This window comes from Bos grunniens, chromosome 11 (assembly GCF_055505025.1).
Source record: "Bos grunniens cultivar Pamir isolate PY7600 chromosome 11, Bosgru_T2T1.0, whole genome shotgun sequence".
Lineage (NCBI taxonomy): Eukaryota > Metazoa > Chordata > Mammalia > Artiodactyla > Bovidae > Bos > Bos grunniens.
Window position 1 is genome coordinate 9,696,744 of NC_141175.1, and position 19,067 is coordinate 9,715,810.

Sequence of the window (19,067 nt, forward strand, 5' to 3'; positions counted from 1 at the left end):
CAGGCAAGAGTACTGGAGTGGGTTGTCATTGCCTTCTCTGTTAAGAAAGTTACTAAATCTTATTGGAATGTGCTATCTATGAAGTCCTTGACAACACTACAAATTCTACTATTCAAATGAATAAGCAGATAGTGGGAATTTTGGCAACCTTTGGAAAAGATACTTTGTCATCAGTTTTGTCTTAAATTGGCTGTGGGTTTTCAGCACCAGTTGTATTTTGAGCGCATAATTTTCTTGAAACCAGACTTTCAACTGTGTAGGTTCTACAGTTCAGATATAGATCATCTATACCTTTAGGGCAAAAATAGATATATTCATAATTCTTTTGCTTTTACAATGGCCACTTCTCCAGTGATACACTGTCTGTGGAGTTGTTCCATTTAATTATCTTTTACATATTCTGAACATAGATATAATGAAGTATGTAGGGTATGACTTTACAATACAAAATAATGCAAACAATAAGTTGATACTGTGATTTGTTTTTATGTTTTCTCTTCAATGCTTGATGACCACCTAGTTCTTTTTCCGCAGGAAGTAGAAATGAGTAGATACACAGGCCCTGTTGTAGAGGAGGCACTGATTGCTCAGCTGTGGTCCTCTGACCAACAGCATCAGCATCGACTTGAGAGAAATGCCAATTCTCAGGGCCCACTCAGACCTATGGAATCAGAGGTTCTAGGGGGTGATTCTAACCCACACTGAAGCTTTAGAAGTACTGCCCTAGAGCCTTGCTGTTGAGCGTGTCCATGGTCAGCAGCACAGGCACCACATGAGACCTTGTTGGAAATACAGGATCATGGCCCGGCTGAAGAGCTGTTGATGAGAACCCGCATTTGGTCAGGATGTCCCAGTGGTCTGTATACACACAAGGCTTGAGGCGCACTGCTGAGCTCAGTCTGCCTGTCCAGGCCTGGTCCAGCAGCTCTGCCCCTTTAAGCGAAGGTGCAGGCACACCATGGAAGCCAGGAGGCTCTCACTAAATGCTGCCCAACTTTACCCGGGGCTTTGTCTGCAGACTCTGCCTCAGACAAGCTCTTCTTCCTCCTGCCCCACAAAGCTCTTTCTAAGAATCTCAATAACTTCCCCGAAGACACAGGACATTCACAGTTGAACATGAAAGCATCAATAACTCACCTCCTTTTTACAGATCCCTGATGCCACCAAGCTTGATGGAGCGTCCCCTCTCACGATGGATTTCAGCTTTAGTGCCTTACAGAACAGAGATCTCTTTCAGTTTATCAGGCAGTAAAAGCATAAGAATCAACAGTTATGACTTGAAAAAAACTTTTAAAAATGAAACAGGAGTAATTTCAGGCTTGTTTCAGGTTCCCACGCTGCCCTATCACTGAAGATAAGGAAAGGAGTCAGCTGGATCTAATGATGTCAAATGCATTCTGTCATTTCAACTGATCAGTATATCAGTACAGTGATTTCCAAACCACCAGTACTGAAAAAAATCCCAAGGTCCTTCCTCAAACTTGATGAATCAGATTCTCTGAAAGTAGAGTCGGGGTACTATCTTTGAACACGGACCGAAGTTGGAGGCCCCGGTGACACGGCTCCTGCTTTGGGAAAAGGTTATCTTTGCTGCTAAGCTTTTGTGATTGCCTTGCTGATTAGCTTCCACTTTCAGGTCAGAATCTTGTCTGCAGCAGACAGCTCTTCTCCCTCTTGTGACATGGGACCAAGGCAGAAGGCTGTGTCACCTCCAGAATCGAGAAACACTAATGTCACGAAGGAGCCAGGCAGAGAGGGAGTGGCTTCCTCTAAAACCTGGAATAAGGTGATGCCTAGGAGCCACCTCCCTGTGATGACTGCTTTCAAGCGGTAGGGGGGAAATCTGGGTCTCCTGCGAGGACAGCCCCCTCCGTGCTGACTCCTGCCAGGGGGCAGTTCAAAGTGCTTTCCCTAAATTGGCTCTCTACTCTTCAGAAAATCCCCAGGAGTCAAGCAAATGGTATGTGCTCCCTTGACAAGAGGGAGCAGGGACTGAGCCCTGTGGCCTCCTGCTCCCAGCCAGCATCACCCCTCCTCATATAAGCAACAAAGTCCTATTGTACAGCACAGGGAGCTATATTCAATATCCTGTTACGAACCAGATTGGAAAAGAATATGAACAAGAATATCAATATGTATAACTGAATCGCTTTGCTGTACAGCAGAAATTAACACATTGAAAATCAATTATACTTCAATAAAATTAAAAAAAAATCTTCCTTATGGTTCCACAATGACCCTAAGAGAAGTGACAGAGCTCCTCCAGGAGTGTGCAAACATAACATTCTTCGCAGAAGGGCCATCTGGTTTGGATGGACTCACAACTCTGTGTCTTGCACAACAGATGTCAGAAGAAAACCCACCTGTCCTATTCTAACGAACTCTGCCTGGCGGGCCTCTTCTTTCTTCCTCGCTGACTTGGGCGATTCCGGTAAGACGTCACTGAAAGATCGTCTATTAAGCATGTTCTGAAAAAGAAAGACAAGTTATGAATTCCAAAGATGGTTATCAAATCTCATCTTTGCCTTCTCTTACTCCACAAACCTGTTTGTCCAAATAGTCCTACTTCTGCCGCCTCTATTCATTCACTCAATAAGCATCTATGGAGCACCGCTCAAGTGTCCGCCCAGGTCTGTGTGAGCCGCAAGGGATTAAGGAGCCAACAGGGGGAGAGACAGCCCCTGGAAGAGCCAGCCCCTGGAAGAGCTGAGAGCAGGGGCTCAGAAAGCAAGCAAACCAGCAGCTCCACTTACTAACCGCCTCCCAGAGTGACTGGCCGCTACGCTGCACAGCTCCAAGGATGCCGTTCTCAGAGAGGGTACCCCCAGAACATGACACACTCAATTCCATGTGAACAGGGCCCCTGGACTTGTCAACTCTGTGGTCTTCTGGGTAATTTTGGGCAAGGAACTTAATTTCTGAGTCTCAGTGTCTTTGTGTGGCTAATACCTGTCTCTGAGGTGTGTTATAAGGACTAAGGAAGGAAATGTATGGGAGGTGCTTGAGCACACACTCAGTAAATGTCAGTTTTCTTCCAGACAGCAGTCAGAGAACTGGGTGCATGCTTGCAGTTAGCACGTAGTGGCTGAACACCTATGCTCTGCTGGATCTGGGCAATGTGGTGGACACAATCTCTGTCCTCATGGAGCAGAGTCTACGGGAAAGCTAGATTAAGTAACTGACTACATGACTGGCACATGGATAACTTCTATGAAGGGGAGGTACATAAAGCATCTGGAGGCATTAAACAGGGGCACTCGGCTTCAGCTGGGCTGGGGAAAGCCTGTTAAGGCAGTGATGCTTCAGCTAAGACCTGCAAAGACATCACATACTTCTCTTGGTACCCTTTCTTCACTGGAAGGACTGATGCTGAAGCGCCAATACTTTGGCCACCTGATTCAAAAAACCAACTCTTTGAAAAAGACCCTGATGCTGGGAAAGACTGAGGGCAGGAGGAGAAGGGGGCGACAGAGGATGAGATGGTTGGATGGCATCACCGACTCAATGGACATGAGTTTGAGCAAACTCCGGGAGATAATGAAGGACAGGAGAGCCTGGCGTGCTGCAGTCTATGGGGTTGCAGAGAGTGGGAGATGACTTAGCAACTGAACAACAATAACTCTCTCTTCATCCTTCCTTGACTTTAAGGAAATAAGGAAATGGGCAGATTGCCAATTATGGCTGGCTATTTAGGGCCCTGGGGTTGGTCTGGCCCAAGCCCTGTAAGTAGCTGGGTGTAGAGACCGGCTGGAAATCAGGGGCACCTCTAAGAGGGCGGTGGTCACTGTGCTGAAGGGAAAGGATCACTCGGTTTGTCTGCACCAGTGTGTTCTGATGTTCTTCGTCTCCCCAGGGTGGGGGTGGGGGGGTACTTGAGACCAGACACTGCATTTATGTTCACATTCAGTAGCAACTCCTGTGGCTGGAGTTTGTGGCCCCAATGATTCTAGGGGAGTGTTCCCACTTGTTCTGTGTTCTTTGTTAAATACGAGAAATGCTTCTAAACAATGATGATTTCATTCCGCATTAACACTTATTAGCCACCGTGACACACGGCGATCTTGTACTGAGTCCGGAGGCCTCTAAAGAGTGTGGCGCCCTCAAGGTGCTGGGCTCCTCAAGGGAGGTGCTGGGTCTTTTCAGTGTGGATACACCTTCAGCCTAGGAAGTGTCTGGGGCAAAGTGGATTTTCAGTAAATGCACAGGCATATTTCAGTGCCTAAATATGGTACTCGCCACTAAATCTCCAGAAAACCTTAAGAGAGCGTAGTCTCTCTCCCAAATCCCTACTTTGCCTGTCCATCAGCTCCACGGCACAGGCAACACTGAGCAGTACTCCAAGGCCAGCCACCCCAAAGCACTCTACTGCTCCACGGACTGTTGACTGACACTCGTGCCCCAGCCTGCATGGTGACCTCTACAAGATTTTTATGAAAATCGCACTCCTTTATATGGACATTAAACGTCCCCTCTTCCCATGGTATCCACGAGAGAGCCCCAGCCCATGGCGGCCACAGTCCAGTGTTGACAGCCAGGATCAGGAGATGTTACACTCTTCTAACCAGGACTCATCACAAGGACTTGTGTTCTCAATTCAGACCCCATGGGAAAGAAAGAAGACCATGGACCCAGGGTTACCTTGTGCAAATCTGGCATCAAATCCTGGTATAAAGATCGAATCAACATATCCAGAGTTCGTCGACGTTTCTGGGCGAATGTTGGGGTTTCCAAAGTGGCTTTTTCACCGTTAATTACTAAGATAAATCAAGTTACAAAGGGAATTACAAATGTTAGGTTATTGAAGAATGTCCTTCTCAAGGAAACTTTTCACAGTAAATGCCACCCATTTCCTAATACTGTTATTACCCTCCTTTCATGGAAGAATCCTTAAAAACTTGCTAAATTTCTCTGTACAAAGTCATACTCCATAGGTATATCTATCTTGCCTTTCCTGTTGGATTACAAGATTCCTGAGCAGAGGGTATAACTAATTACTTGAAGACCTAACTCGCACCCAAACCTGCCCTCATCCACCATTCCACCCACCTACTCACCCATCCACTAATCCATCCATCCATTAATCCACATACCCACCCATTCACCCATCCATCCAACACATGGGTCAAACCATAGGATGCCATTCAATGGGATTAAATATATATTTGATGGATTGTGTTAGAAAAAATAACACCACCATTGCCTAAGCAGAGTACTGGAATTCTTAGCCCAATGAAAGTTTCTTCTGGAAGAAAAAGCTGGTGGTTTAGTGGACTACAGACACTGAGAGTCAATGAAGTGGAATGTCCAGTTACACATTAGAGCGCAGAATGCAAAGTGTGCAGTAGTTAGGAGCTTGAGGCTGAGGCAGTTATGGGTTTGAATCCCAGCTGTGCTGCTGTCTGTGCATTCTTAAGCAAATTATTTAGATCCTTGGGCCTCAATTTTCTATTATGTAAAATGAATATAACCATATTTCCTTATGGGGTTGTAAGAACGTGATAGAACACATAAAAGAGCACAGAGCTAGGCCTATTGAACTGAATAAATATTAGTTATTTGGTGGCTAGGATGCTAGGTATAGATGAGAACCCAGGAGAGACCTCCAAAACACCATCAGAAAACTAAATATGTTTCTCATGAAAAATTAACAGAACGTGGAATGCAATCAATGCTTAAACGATGATATCTTCTTTACAGTATCTTGCAAGAATTAGAAGAAATGTATTTTGATGTAGAACAAGGTACAAAAACATTTCAAAATAGAAACTTACATTTCACTAGCAAAAAGTCCCTGAATTCCTGGTGGTCTGTAAACACTGGTGGGGATGGCAAGGGTGGGCCAAAGAGTGGTACGCTTTCCTCTGAAAATATTTTCAGCCTGCGTAGAGAACATTGTAGAGTTAGTTGGTTTTTCTTAAAAGATCATCAACATCTGGATCTTAAATTTCTCCAGTTGCCTATGTGATGTCTTAGGAATACTTCCACAGGAGGAAGGCATCCTCTGTTCTTCCAGAACCTTGGCCACCATGCAGCAGTCCTATCTGCTTTAGGGCAAAGATCAGGTCTTCCTGGATCCTTCATGGTCCAACCCACCAAGTGGTGGGCAAGGTCACCCACTGCAGTAATGACAGCAAAGACCACCACTTGCACCCACTGCACAACAGGGAGCATACTTGGTATTTTAAGACATAGTATCCGCTGATTCTCAGCAGCCTGCCAAAGTAGAGCCATTACCTTCCTTCCACAGACAAGCCTGAGGCTCCAAGAAGATAAACACTTTTCCCCTAAAGCTTCAAATTTAGTAAGCGACAGAGCTGGGATTCCAACCCAGGTCTATTTGCCTCACAGTTTATCCTCTTTTCACAATATCATGATAGCTTTTAACAGATTAATTTTTGAGAACAAAAGCATAAACAGGCAAGGATGTAGCCTAGGAAGGAGGGTGCTCTGGGCAAGATCAAACATATCGCATTTGTGCCCTCTGTGGAGCACAACCACATTCCAAGCTAGCCCTGACCCTCGGGTCTACTGCACAGAGCAACACTATACGAAACAGGGGACTTCCCTGGTGATCCAGAGGCTAAGACTCCACGCTCCCAGTGCAGGGGCCCAGGTTTGATCCCTGGTCAGGGCACTAGATCCCACATGCTGCAACTAAAGATCCTGAGTGCTGCAACTAAGACCCAGCGCAGCCAAATAAAAAAACCCAAATCAAAACAAAACACTATATGAGACAAGCTTTTCCTGAAGACACAGTCTTTCAAGTCAATCAAAAAACAGGTAATAAATCAAGAGTCTCATAAAATGAATGCCAAATTAACACGTAAACATGAGGATTAGAACAAGCCATCAAGATAAAGTTGTTACCAACCTGTAATTGTCCTTTTGCTGATCATACCTCACTAAGGCAAAAATATCTGTGGTGATGGTTAAGGAAATCAATTAAGGACCCGATGGGCACAGTCAAAAGCTTGTGTTTGGTAAACCCCGGGTACAGGATCATCTTGGACCTGCTCTCCTGGGGTCAGGGCACCTGTCACCCTTAGGTTGAGATGGAACCTTGTCTTCTATAAAAGAGACAGCCGGGGGAGACAGGTTTGACCTCTGCGTGCTCGTCCTTTTGGGAAAGGGCTTCACCTCCAAATCTGTCAGAAAAGCAATGTAAATAATGCTATGAAACCACTACAACAAAGCAAAACCAGAGCAAAAAGATCAGTTCCCTTGCCTGGAAATATATACAAGATCCCCAATGAAATTAACCAGATATGTCGTCTCAAACATTTTGAAAGGAAAAGCAGTTTAAATGTATCCACTGTATACTTTCCCTCTCTCTCCTTCTGGCTTTTAGTAGACAAAACAAACCCAAACAAACCAGTGTAGCTGGCGGCAGTCTCTAGGCAGAATCTACTTTGCTCGTGTTGGGCATGTTGAGTCTAAAATAGTACCACCTCCACCAGCATTTTTTTTCTTCTCCCATTCCTCCTTTTCCCCCAGCATCTCCCAGCCCTAGCTTCTCTTAGCTAGGGTTGAAATACCACCCTCCTCAATCCCTCAGAGTGCTCCCACTCTTAGATTTGTCCCTTTGGAGAAACAAACAAGCCCAGTCCCAAATCTAAAACTCATAATGAAAGGAAATTCTAAAAATAATGATGATCTCTCTGTTACTCTGAGTCACCTCCCTCTCCCTCTTGGAATTTTCTTTCTGTTCTGTAAGAAGAACTGCTGCACAAAAGGGGAAATATTAGTCCTCCATGCCAGTGACCAGAATAAGATATCACTTATTATTAATGTGTATGTGCATACCTGTTTTATTCCCTGTCCTCATGGCAATTTTCAGCTTTTAAAACTTACATACTGGGACTTCCCTGGTGGTCCGGTGGCTAAGACTCTGCTTGCAATGCAAGCGGTCTGGGTTCAATCCTTGGTCAGGGAACTAGGTCCTGCATGCCACAACAAGGATCAAAGATCTCGAGTTCCACAACTAAGACCCAGTGCAGCCAAATAAATAAATGTGCTCAGTTGCTTCTGTCATGCGATCTCATGGACTGTAGCCCGCCAGGCACCTCTATCCATGGGATTATCTTGGCAAGAATACTGGAGTGGGTTGCCAGTTCCTCCTCCAAGGGATCTTCCTGACCCAGGGATCAAACCCGTGTCTCCTGCAGCTCCTGTATTGGCAGGTAGATTCTTTATCACTGAGCTACCTGGGAAGCCCCCAGATAAATAATTTAAAGAAAAACTTACATTCTATAATGTTAGGACATAAGCGAACAAGCTAGAGGATGCAGAGCAATCTACTTGTAGATGTCATGAGTCACAGTGGTCCTAGCTCCCAGCATCTTTACTGGGGTCTCCAGGGAATATGAATAACTAGACCAGAATTTATTCTGAAAAACACCTGTAGGTACTACTACTTGCCTTTACTTATTATGGCCAGCATGACAGCTGGGTCTCACTGTCATGGCCAGTGGCCCAGGACAATGGGGCCATGGTTGGGGATGTGTCGGGCTGGCCATGCTCATGCCCCAGGCCTGTCTGAGTGCACTGAGCTTGGGCATTACTGAGAACTTCAGGTCTTTGGTGGCAAAGTGAGCTAAAGATGCACGAGAGGAAGTGGAGGGAAAGCAAATAAAAATAGGATTAATTCTATCACTTCTCAAATGTTAAGAGATGGTAATACAGCAGCCATTCCCAGGACTTAGAATCAACAAAGGCACATTATTTTGGCTTTTTATCTCAGCTTGCAAGTTTTTTATACCTAAAGCAAATTTCTCAGAGGATTCACTACCTATAATTCTTCTAATTCCCTTATTATCAGTGGAAGGTAGGAAGTTCCCTTCATTTCATAGATACTTGAGGAAAGGAAAAACAGTTGTGAAGTGAAGAATTCTCTGAGAATAAATAAGTCCATTCATCGCTGCAGTGGACAGAGAGAGTGGCTCTTAGGGTCTAGCAACCAAAACAATCAGCACGTGCCAGTCCACCATGACATCAGGCTTGAGGGTCATTTAAGGTCCAGCGAGGCTAACTTGGGAGGGTTCACTCAGGCCCAGGATACGTGTGAAGTGGGAGCGGATCATGGAAGGCTTGAAGGCAGGAGAAGGTTCCTCTCCTTCCTGGAACACTATGGTGACGATGTCGTTTCCAATGTGGCGCTTCCTTTCCACCTGGATGTAAATGAACAGCATCACTGAGAAGGCCGCTCACACACGGCACGTTCCCAGAGTTAATGCACTAACGCAGCAAAACAAACTCCAATGCTCACAGAGCCCTGAGCTTCATTATCTTTGTCTCCTTGCCTCCCAAACTTCTCCAGCCCATCTCCTGGCTCATCTGGCAGTCTCCTCCACTCCTCTTCCAACTCAGTCCTGCATTTAATCTTCACTACCCTCCCCCAGGAGCCTCCAAACAGTCTCCTTGCCTCTATTCTTTCACACTTTACTGCTCTGATCAGGTTCACCTTCACTCCTGCTTCATCTCCTTAGCCTGGAGTTCAAGGCCCCTAGACCAGAGGCATTGCCTCAGAATTCCCTGGGGACGGGCTCAAATATGCATATTTAAAAATATAAATGAATGCCTTCACTCGTTCTGAAGCATATACTTGATGAGAATAGTGCCCCTATCTAATCTGACCCCAGCTGACCTTTCCAAAATGATCTGCTAGACCTAGGGCCAATAAATCTTTTTTTAAAAAATTATTTTTTAATTGAAGGATAATTGCTTTATAGAATTTTGCTGTTTTCTGTCAAACCTCAACATGAAGCAGCCATAGGTATACATATATCCCCTCCCTTTTGAACCTCTTTCTCATCTCCCTCCCCAACCCACCCCTCTAGGTTGATACAGAGCCCCTGTTTGACTTTCCTGATATATACAGCAAATTCCCATGGCTATCTATTTTACATATGGTAATGTAAGTTTCCATGTTACTCTTTCCATACATCTCACCCTCTCCTCCCCTCTCCCATGTCCATAAGTCTATTCTTTATGTCTGTTTCTCCATTGCTGCCCTGTAAATAAATTCTTCAGTACCATTTTTCTAGATTCTGTATACATGCGTTAGACTATGGTATTTATCTTTCTCTTTCTGGCTTATTTCACTCTGTATAATAGGTTCTATGTTCATCCACCTCATTAGAACTGTCTCAAATGCATTCCTTATTATGGCTGAGTAATATTCCATTGCGTATATGTCAGTAAATCTTTTCTGTGAAGGTCCAGATTCTTGGCAGTCCCTTGTACTTCAAGGAGATCAAACCAGTCAATCCTAAAGGAAATCAGTCCTGAATATTCATTGGAAGGACTGATGCTGAAGCTCCAATACTTTGGCCACCTGATGCGAAGAGCAGACTTGTTGGAAAAGACCCTGATGCTGGGAAAGACTGAGAACAGGAGGATAAGGGGGTGACAGAGGAAGACATGGTTGGATGGCATCACCGACTCAATGGACATGAGTCTGAGTAAACTCCAGGAGTTGGCGATGGACAGGGAAGCCTGGCATGCTGCAGTCCATGGGGTCGCGAAGAGTTGGAGACAACTGAGCGACCAAACTGAACTGAACTGAGCAACTGAATGACAACAATGAAGGTCCAGACAGTAAGTATTTTGGGGTTTGCAGATCATACTCTTTACAACCATGCAGCTTTGCTGTTGTGGCAAAAAGCAGCTGTAGACAATTCATAAATCAACGGGCAAGACTGTTTTCCAACAACACTTTATTTAACAAACCACGCAGTCTGCTGGATCTGGTCCATGGACCATAGTTTGCCAAGCCCTGTCCAAGAACTTTGCACAACTGGCCAAGGAGAATGATTCACTTTTCTCCATGGGTCTCTCATGTGTCCCCTATTTTACATTGTAAGCTCCTGAGAACAGGATCTCTACCTGACCCGTATTAGATATTACTCTCATTTTGCAAGTAAAAAAAACTAAGGCTTAGAGATGCTCTGATAATTTCACTTCAATTCAATTCAACTCAAAAAGATTTTTGGCAATTACTTCTTAGATATGACACTAAAGGCATAGCCAATGAAAGAAAAAATACATAAATTTGACTACATTAAAATTTAAAACTTCTGTTTACATTAAAAGATACTATCAACAAAGTAAAAAGACAGCCCAAAGAATGGGAGAAATATTTACAAGTCATATATTCAATCATATATAAAGAACTCCTAAAACTCAACAACAAAAACCCCAAATAATGTGATTAAAATATAAGCACAGGACTTGAATACACAATGCTTTAAAGAAAATATACAGATGGATAATAAACACAAAAGATGTTCAATATCACTAATGGTTAGAGAAATGCAAATAAAAAGCACAATGAGATATCACCTCACACCCATCAGAATAGCTATTTTAAAACAACTCAAATAACAAACGTTGTTACAAATGTGGAGAAACTGGAACTCATGCATTGCTGGTGGGAATGTAAAACAGAGCCACTGCTGGGAAAAATATTTAAAATTAAACACAGAACTACCATATGATCCAGCAATTCCAGTTTTGGGTATATTCTCCCCAAATTGAAAGCAGAGACTCAAACAAATATCTGTACACCAATGCTCTTAGCAGCTGTATTGATAATAGCCGAAAGGTGGAAATGACTCAAGCATCTACCGATGGATGAATGGATAAAGAAAATGTGGTATAAAAATATGGAATACTACTCAGCTTTAAAAACGAAGGAAATTCTGACACATGGTACAATATGGACGACCCCTGAGGACACTGTGATAGTGAAATAAGCCAGACAAAAAGGAAAAATGTATGATTCCACTTACATGAGATTCCTAGAATAATCAAATTCATAAAGACAGAGAGGAGTGCGGTGGTTGCCAGGGGCTGGGGGAGGGAGGAATGTGGATTTACTGATTAATGGGTACGGGCTTTCGGTTTGAGAAGATGATAAAGTTCTGGAGATGGACCGTGGCGATGACTGCACAACAATGCACTTAATGGAATTAATGGCACTGAACTATAAATTCAGAAGTGGTTAAAACTGTAAATTTTATATTAAAATGAAAATAAGTAAGTGCTCATCCATCAGTTGATGACTGGATAAACAAAATGTGTCTATAAAATAGGAAATTATTCTGCAATAAAAAGGGATGAAATACAGATACAGGCTACAACATGGACAAACCTTGAAATGCCAAGTGCAAGAAGCTAGTTACAAAAGACCACACATGACGTGATTCCATTTGTACAAAGTGTCCCCAATAGGCAAATCGAAAGAGAAAGCAGGTTGCTAGTTACCAGAGGCTACGCAGCGGGGAGTGGGAAGTGACGGCAAAGCCGCAAGAGATTTCTCTTCGGGGTAATGAAATATTCTAAAATTGACTGTGATGATAGCTGAATAACCATGTGAACATACTTAAGTGGGTAAAGTGAATGGAATATGAAATATGTCTCAATAAAGCTTTTATATATATTTTGTAAAGTAATTATTTCGCTTCTGCTCTATATCAGGAACAAAACAGACAAAATTCCTGCCTTCATGGGGCACACACTCTAGCAGTAGGCACAGAAATTACACAGTAAACGTAAACAAGTGTTCTAAATAATATGTGTCATGTTAGGTGACAATATGTGCCATGGACGAACAGGAGCCGTGCAGGGGCCTGGGGGCGCTGGGGGCGCTGGGGTTGGGTGGGTTGTGGCTTTAATTCAGTCATGGGGTCATTTTAACAGCTGGCATTTGGGTAGATCTGAGGGTGGTGAGTGAGTCAGCCAGAAGATACCAGGTAGGAGAGAGTTCTAGGCAGAAGGAAGGGCAGCTTAAAGCCATGACGTGGAGCAGTATCTGGTGACTTGGGACAGGAAAGGAAGACGATATGACTGGAAGGGAGGAAACCAGGAGAGCAGTGGGTGGGGGGACCAGAGAGGTACGGAGGTCACTAGGGGCCTTCAGCCACTCTAAGGATCTGGCTTTGACTCTGAGTGAAGCGGAAGGCACTAGGGCTTTGGGAAGAGGCTGACGTGCATTTCTAAGGATCGCTCTGGCCAGTGGATTGAGAAACACTTTGTCAGGGCACCAGGGAGGCTGAGAGGAACTTATTCAGCATGGTAACTGAAGTGTGACAAAAGCTCAGGTGTCACCTGAAGGTCGAGCCCACAGGATTTCCTGACAAACTGAATATGGGATGAGAAGGAGAGACAGGAATCAAGAATGATTCTAAGGTCATTTTGCCCCACACACAGGAAGAGCAGAAGAGCCATCATCAGAGATAAGAAAGACTTTGGGAGGAAGAGGTCTGGAGGAGAGTAGGGAATTCAGCTTTGGACAGACTGGGTGTGAGACGCTGAGCCCAGGGGAGGCGTCAAGAAGCCTGCATATTTGGTCTGGAGTTCCCCCTAGGCTGGCTGGAGATGTAAGTTTGGGTGTCTGGGGCATGGGATGGGATATGAATGGGTGTGTGAGTATAGAAAGAGAAGAGAAAGGAGCTGGGAACTGAGCCCTGGGGCTGTCATCACACACAAAGAGTCCAGGATCCCAGAGCCACTTTGAGGCAGAGCTGGGGCTGGGCCCAGGGCTGACACAGAGCCTGTGCTTTTATCTGGTCCTGAAAGCTGTAGTCAGGTTCTGGAGCACTGGGAGACTGGGTGTTAGGGGCGAGGACATCACAGCTGTTAGGGAGAAGATAAGCCCCAGAAAGACAAATATCAATACCCTCTTCCTTGCCCCCACTGTGGTTTACTTCGGTGATAGAAGAAAGAGATGAAGGAGTTATTGTAAAACCAAAATCTACAAAATCTTTGTGAAAGTTTGTTTCTTTACATCAGATTTGGGATGTGGCTCAGACTGTCCCACTAGTGTTTTAGATGTTAGGAGATCAAAGAGCCACCAAGATCTTATGAGCCACCAAGATTTTCTGACCGTTACCTTAGGCCCCAAAGAGACCATGGCAGGTACAGAGAGAGGTTTGCGGTTATTGGTCCTTCTCTGCACCGAGAAGGTTCACTGTCATTCTGCACTTCTTTGGCTCTCTTCCCCACTGCTTTATGTTTCTGGTAACAGAGAGAAGGTTCATAGTTGTGATTTTCTTCACATCTACTGATGCTGGGCAAGTGGAAGGCCCAAGCATACCCACAGATCCAGCCAAGATGTTGAGAACACCAGAGTTTATCTGGGAACATTTCAGTGCTCCTGGTGAGCCTGTTTTCTCTTAATATGCTAACAGCCCCTTCAAAAAGATAAGGTTAAAGTCTGGAGCTGGGCAAAGGTTGAACTGTCAAATTCATTCCTCCTGTCTCCGGCTAATGCCGTCATTTGTCACAGGACACAGGCTATTTTAGTGAATGTACGGGGCTGAAAAGGTCAGGGTTGGGGGAGGAGGAGGGTTATGAAATATTTCAGTGGAATTTTTTCCCTAGCATTGTTGAGATGTAAGAGGTCAACATAATTCATGATGAGTTGGAGGGTCAGCTTGGTCTCTCTTCTCCATGTGAACCCAGGGTCCTAAGAGCTTCAGCTCGTAAGAGGTGGAGCCTGGTAGTGATAATATAGGTCACCTCAGCCACACAAGGGAAGAAGCTTGCAGAAAGGAACTCTTAGACACTTAAGCAAGCCTACTGGGCCGAGGCACTTCCTGCTTACGCCTGTCCCTTGCCAGTTAGCCTTCTAAAATCAGAGCAAGCTTAAATTCTCCAGAGGGTCTCCACTGCCTGTAAGACAATCCACCAGCTCCTTATTCCAGGCCCCAAACCATCAAACAGAACTAGCTCTTCCTGAGCCCACCACCTGCATGTCCCCAAAGCATCGCTACATCTCATGATCATAACATCACTTTTTAGCGCAACCATCTGCTTTGTGTCTTTCTCCTACTGGAATCTCATTGAAATAAGGATTATAAGTGTTTAGAAAAAATCCCTTTTAGCGCTCACGTACTGGCTCTAGGTTCACATTTCTTGCAAATCTTTGCTGAACAACTGTCGATTCATGTTTGTGATATTTACTTACACAGATGCCTTCAATGTGTAAAAAAAGGATAAGAATCTCATACAAAGGTAAATGGAACCCCCCAAATCCTTAAAAAACCAGCAGCATGTATTTTTGTTATATCTGGATTTCATCAAATGGGCAAGTTTTCTCTGGAAACGGCTAATCTCTGCAGTGGCAGAGTGTTCTTAGGTAGTTTTTTCCGCAACGGGGCACAGGCCACTGGGGAAATGGTCAGTGTTAACCTCCTGCATTAACCTGAAAAAATGCTTGCAACCATTCTGACAAGACACAGGCACGTGGAGAGAAGTCACAGGATGCGTATATGCAAAGCCGTCTGTCAGGGGTCTAGAAAACCACACTCACACACAGGCACACACACATGGTCACACAGACACACAGGTGCATGACTGTCTGAGCCTTTATCTCCTGAAGGGGCCAGCACCAGTAAGGGTAGTTCTTCCTAAGCCTTGGTGAAACTGCAAGCAAACAGACTGGAAACAACATCCCCAAACTGGTCCTGAAATTCAGCTCGTGTATGAACATCCACAGTCTCTGGTTCTATGAAGTTAGCAATGTGCTCTCCACACTGAGGTCACTGCTGAATGTTCTGCGTGTTCACACGTACCTGCTGTTTGTTTTCTTTGGAATACGGCAACATGGTAGAAACATGAAACATGATCTCATGCCCTTGGTAGATGGTATAAACAGAATGAATCCCTGTGGTATCATCTGTAAAAATACAATACGCATTTAGTGGGCACAGGGAGTTCTGAGGCCGTAAGGAAACAGTCTTTATTTGCAGGCTAGAGGAATACAGCACAGTTAGCACATTCCAAAGATCCTATGATCATCCACCTGAGTGGAGGCAACAGTACGGATCCCTCTCCAGCTGAGGCAAGGCTACTGCCCACGTGGGGGCCTCTTCATCCCCCTCTAAGCTCTCTTGCTGTCTCATTCATGCCTTGCTTAGAGCAGAGGAGATCATGAGAAGTCCGAGCCCCAAAGGACAGCATGTTACAACTCCTTGCCTTCTAGTTACTGCTGGTGTCCAGGCCAAAATGAACACAAGATGACATACAAGTAATTATCATGTCCATAAAACAAAAGGAGCTATATCCCTGGCAGCATTGTATACTGACTAATAGCATGGAGTTTGGAGTTGGGCAGACTCAGATTCGAGTTCTCATTAGCTATGTTCCTTCTGACACATTACCTCACCTTTCTCTGAGCCTCAGTTTCTTAAAATTTGCAAATAGAGATAAAAGTAGTGTCTAACTCCTAGGGGTGTCTATCAGATTATCCCAGGAAAGGGAAATGAGGCTGATGGACTCCAGGAGTGACCATGGGCACACAGAGCTTGTTGGGGGGTCATGGGAGTGGGAAGCTGGGCCTGACCACTGGGGCTGAATACTTTATCCCAGCATCCACCAGTTAAGGTGGATAAGGAGAGCTCAGGGCAGCTCTCACAAACCGCCTGACCTTCCTGTATTCAGAATTTGTGAATTGACTTCAGCATGGGCTGGTGGAGAGACGAGGCCCCCAGAGGCTCAGGATACCTGATTTGAAGTTTATCAAATTTAGGCCAGTGAGCCTCACATCACCTGTCTGGCTTACCTCCAGGACTGGCTGTGAAGAGCAGATAAAACGACAGAAGTGCAAGCACAAGAAAAAACCCATAAATGCTGTATAGTTATAAGACAGCACACTCCACCCTGGGTATACATTCAAATTCAGATAAGGCTGGCAAACAAAACTTCTACAAAACACAGCAGAATGGAGGAGGAGGCAAGCTTACTTTTGGTGTCCAGACCACCACGGTAGCCTGTCCAGCCCTTGAGAGTGATGGTGTCACCCAGCAGATTTAAAAATTTTTGAAAAGCGTCACTTCCGATTTCTGTAAGAAGAGGTCAAGTGTGAACAAAGTGCAGTGTCCACAAGGTCCTAGTTTCTAGCTATGTACTGAAATCCTTTGAAGATTAACTAGGCTCCACGGACATTCCCTCTTCTGGAGACTGTGCAGGAGGCCCACAGTTCCCAGAATCTGAGGAAAGGAAAAACTACAGACTCAGTCTAAGCAACCTGAGTGCTGCCAGGCTGGGGTCACAAGGATCTAGTAATGCAGAAGGAAAACATCATTACTACTCCTGTTAATAAGGAACAGGCCTCTAATATGAAAAGTGCTAAATAACAGGAAAAGAGGGCCATTTTCTAATTCTCTTAAGCATAAAAATCACAGAGAAAAATTTCCCCATTGCTTCTGAGATAACAAATCCCCATGTAATTTTCCAGTTACACTGAATCCCCCATGCCAGTGCTTGGCACAGATTCAGTGACCAATGAATATTTGTCAAATGAACGAAACTGGGAAAACATATGTCCTACCAAATTTACCCCGAAAATTTACCCTTCAGCTTCATAAAAACTACTGGCTGTTTCTTTGCATTAAAGACTGAGCGGGTAAGATGAGTTGCAATTGTCTAAATTGCAATGAGGTGGGGCAGGGTTTCTGTTAGAAAAAGGGGGAGACACTCACCGTTGCTGAACATGTCATCATCTGTGAGCTGGCCGTCTTTGGCAAAAAGAACCCCAAACTTGAAATTCACAGAGCCCTTACAATGAGACAACAAAAGGTGCTGGATTTAATTTTCTCACCAAAGCAGACACAGTTATGCGACGTGCTGGTATTTAGGGACCCTACAGGGACCTCAGTGGCGACTTGCTGGATTACCTCCTCCCCTCCATTGCAATTTTGACCCATATTAACAACAATTATTTGTTGATTTTTATAGATTTTTATAGCTTATGAGGAAACCCTGTGTTCTTCTGTGAGTTCACTGGAAATTTCATTACCAATGGAGCCTGCAGGATGCCAGGTCCATTCTGCAGCAAAACAGTGCTCAAAGTAAACAGACCCCAGGAGCTCACAGGACTGGCACCATGCTCCGATCAGCCCAGCAGTGGCAGTCTGGAACCCAGCTAGCAGAGAACTCAGGGTGATTCAAAATTTAACCCAACAATCTCAGGCTAAAAACTCGTGGACTCTTTTAGAAATAGAAATGGAAACTGAAGACAATGTGGTCTAAAAGCTCATTTGCCCCAACTCCTAAAGCTATTTAATCTCAAGAAGTCACAAAACAGATGTGGGGAGAAAAAGGCAATCAGGAAATAGCCAGTATAAATGTTCAGTCTACTATCCTCAACATTAAATGTAGGATTAAAATCAGATGCTGTGGGAGTGATAAATACCAAATGCAAGATGGCAGCTTCTACAGGGAAGAGAGAATAGGATCAGGGAGCTCAATTGTATTTATTTATTTTTTGGCTGTGCCACTTGCCTTGCAGAATTTTTCCTGACCCAGAACTGAACCCGGGTCACCACAGTGAAAGCCCAGAATCCTAACCACTAGGCCACCATGAAAGTACTGCAATTGTGTTTTTCATATAATTTTTTCTTAAACTGAGTAACAGGTTCATAGGTCTTCATTATATATAGTCTATGCTTTTTTTGTGTGCCTGAAACATTGCATAATTAAAACAAAAATCTGAGGTAGGAAAAGACCAACTTTTGCAAGGCTGTCTGATGAGGGGATTCTCAGTTGCCAGTTAAGGAGCCAACAAAGAACAAAGGTGAGTAGAATACTGCTGGCCGTACGGGAAAAAGGCATCCTTCGATGCCTCTGCCGTTTGACCTCACAGAGATCGTTTGTGAACTCAGAGGTCGCTTCTGGAAAATAGGCCCTAGAGAAAGAGCACAATTCTTAGGTGAAGGAGGGAAGGCTATTTGTGATTCCTCTTCTCCAACCTGTCACGGGCTTAGGCAAGGGCAGTATGAGTAGACTTGGCCTTGGGAATGTGGAAACTATTGAGATTGTAGAAAAACTAGCCTTGTAGATTGTTGCTGTTGGAAACAGCTAGGGAGTGGAATCCATTAAGATTAAAATGTTTAAAAATGACACAGTATTATAGTGATTTGGTATTAAAAGAAAATTAATATCAAAAAAATTAATAACACTATCCTCCAAAAAAGAAACTATACCCCACTTGGATTTTTAATGCAAGCCATTTCACTCCTGAGGCCTGGGAAGCAATCAGGGTAAGCCCAGCCTTTGGCAGAACC

General features: G+C 44.3%; 1 protein-coding gene across 13 annotated transcripts in view; it reads right to left on the reverse strand.

Moving 5' to 3' along the window:
* GARNL3 (GTPase activating Rap/RanGAP domain like 3) overlaps positions 1-19,067 on the reverse strand; it is a 164,738-nt gene that overhangs the window by 34,032 nt on the left and 111,639 nt on the right. For all 13 annotated transcript variants that reach the window (XR_015136315.1, XR_015136314.1, XR_015136313.1 and 10 more), the window contains 9 exons: positions 17,484-17,559; positions 16,746-16,844; positions 15,576-15,679; positions 9,059-9,167; positions 6,872-6,917; positions 5,772-5,878; positions 4,639-4,754; positions 2,364-2,468; positions 1,138-1,212 (listed from right to left, as the gene is read on the reverse strand). Coding sequence is in view for 9 of the 13 variants with exons in the window: in XM_086325055.1 (XP_086181181.1) it covers positions 1,138-1,212; positions 2,364-2,468; positions 4,639-4,754; positions 5,772-5,878; positions 6,872-6,917; positions 9,059-9,167; positions 15,576-15,679; positions 16,746-16,844; positions 17,484-17,559 (837 nt within the window). In the remaining 4 variants the exon portion in view is untranslated. The remainder of the gene's footprint in view (positions 1-1,137; positions 1,213-2,363; positions 2,469-4,638; positions 4,755-5,771; positions 5,879-6,871; positions 6,918-9,058; positions 9,168-15,575; positions 15,680-16,745; positions 16,845-17,483; positions 17,560-19,067) is intronic.